We start from the raw sequence: 1,842 nt of genomic DNA on the forward strand, positions 1-1,842 counted from the left end.
ACCGCTCCAAGATGGCCGCCGTATTTCCTGCGCCGGAGCGGCCCATGAGGCGTCTACTCTTATGTCTATGATTGAAACACCCATCTGAAGAGAAGACTTAACGATATCGGCATCATTCTGAAAGGTTACTGGTTTGGATCCAGAGGTCGGGTTTCCCAGGCTACTTCAGATGACCAGGCGTGTCGCCCCGCTCCCCGCCCTTCGGCCCCCTACCTGCCATGCCGTCGGGCTCCTTGGCGCCGGACAGGTAATGCTCCTTGCGGTGATGCGGCTCTCCCAGCTTGAAGAGGTCGTCGAGCCGCAGAAACTGGCAGACGCCCTGCCAGATGGAGCCGCAGGCCACCAGTCTGCTCCCAGTATAATCCACCAGCAGCAGCTTGTTCACGTTGTTCGTGCTCTCCAGCCTGGGGGCAGAGAGGTCAGAGGTTAGAGGACGAGGCGGGCCGGCGACAGCGGCGGCGACGGGTCGGAGACTGACCTGTGGGCGCAGGCGCGGACGCTGGGGGGCGGGTAGCAGCGGGCGTTGTCCTCCACCGGGCCGGTCACATGACTCTTCAGCTCTAGCAGGGCGGCGCTCAGCTTCACCACCCGGTTCACGGCGCCCACGAAAACCTCGCCCGTCTGTCGGTGCACCGCCAGGTGGGTGAAGGATGCGTCGGGCGCCCGGTACTCGGCACGGCCCGACTGCGGTGAGGGCGGGGCTGGGAGAAAGAGGAGGGACGGGAGGAGGAAGAGGAGCAGGAGGAGAGGAAGAGAAGAGGAAAGAGAGGAGGGGAGCATGGTGGAGCGAGAGAGGAAGAGGAGGAAGAGGAGGAGGTGCTGCGGGTCCGATGAAGATCCGCTTCACTGATCCATGACTGCAGAGACACAGAGAGAGACCGTGTCAGAACCAGAACTAGAACATATATGACTCGGGAACCGGTTCAGGTTTGGTTCCTGATGCACTTCCACTAATGCTAGCAGAGCTAATATCTAGCTTAGCGGTTTAGCTAACCATTTCTGAAGGGCCAATCAGAATCAAATCCTTCCTGTTCCTGTTACCAGAACCCCAAATATCTGGAGTTTGTTCACGCTGCTGAAACCGATTAGCCCTTTATGCTAATCTGCTAACAGCAGAGGTAGCATCTAGCTTAACGCATTAGCGCATTGTGATAACTTTGAAAACATTTAGCACGCTTAGCTTACCCTGTTCAAATTTGCTCAGCTGTTTTGTAAAGTTTCTGTTATCGACTTCTGAGAAATCTTCAAACTGTTGGACAATATTCAGACTCTTATTTTGATGGGCAGAAGTTTGTTTGTTTTATAGTATATTAAATATACTTTCATAAAATTAAGTGTATAACACCAAAACTTAAATCTGAAATTCCCATGTAGCTCTACGGGGATTTTGTGCATCATCAGCATTTTTTTAATATGGAAACAAAAAACAGGAAAATGAACTTGAGTTTCTTTGAAACAACAAAAAATCATTTCTGCACCACTAAAAACAATTCAGGTACGTAGAGTAAACATTAACCAAGGATGAAGGCAGCGCACCATCCTCATCCTCACCGCTGGCCGTGAGCCCGCAGCAGATCCCGCTCAGAGGATTCGTTCCTGAACGTCACATGACTACAACAATGTCACTGCTTTAGCACTCTAGCATTAGCTTCTGCTAAATATCATCCTGGTGCTTTAGCGTTAGCTAGCGGTGCCGACTATTGGGTTTCCATCAGTCTGGGTCACATACAGCTGACGGACTTGATCCGGACTGGACTGGATCTGCTGCTAACCCCCAACAGAACCAGTCAATCCTTTGGTTCCTCTTATGATGGACCCAAATCACCAGAGTCCTGATCCAGA

At 52.1% G+C, this 1,842-nt stretch overlaps 1 protein-coding gene across 1 annotated transcript in view; it reads right to left on the minus strand.

Annotated features, from left to right (window-relative positions):
* Window positions 1-1,371, minus strand: part of LOC106943533 (plexin A3-like) — a 7,868-nt gene extending 6,497 nt beyond the window's left edge. The window contains exons 1-2 of the mRNA XM_015026840.1: window positions 479-1,371; window positions 214-404 (exon numbers count right to left, since the gene is read on the minus strand). Coding sequence (XP_014882326.1) covers window positions 214-404; window positions 479-780 — 493 coding nt within the window. The 5' untranslated portion in view covers window positions 781-1,371. The remainder of the gene's footprint in view (window positions 1-213; window positions 405-478) is intronic.
* Between the last annotated feature and the right edge of the window lie 471 nt (window positions 1,372-1,842).

This window comes from Poecilia latipinna, unplaced genomic scaffold (assembly GCF_001443285.1).
Source record: "Poecilia latipinna isolate Pla-1442-1.1 unplaced genomic scaffold, P_latipinna-1.0 Scaffold5425, whole genome shotgun sequence".
NCBI classification, from domain to species: Eukaryota; Metazoa; Chordata; class Actinopteri; order Cyprinodontiformes; family Poeciliidae; genus Poecilia; species Poecilia latipinna.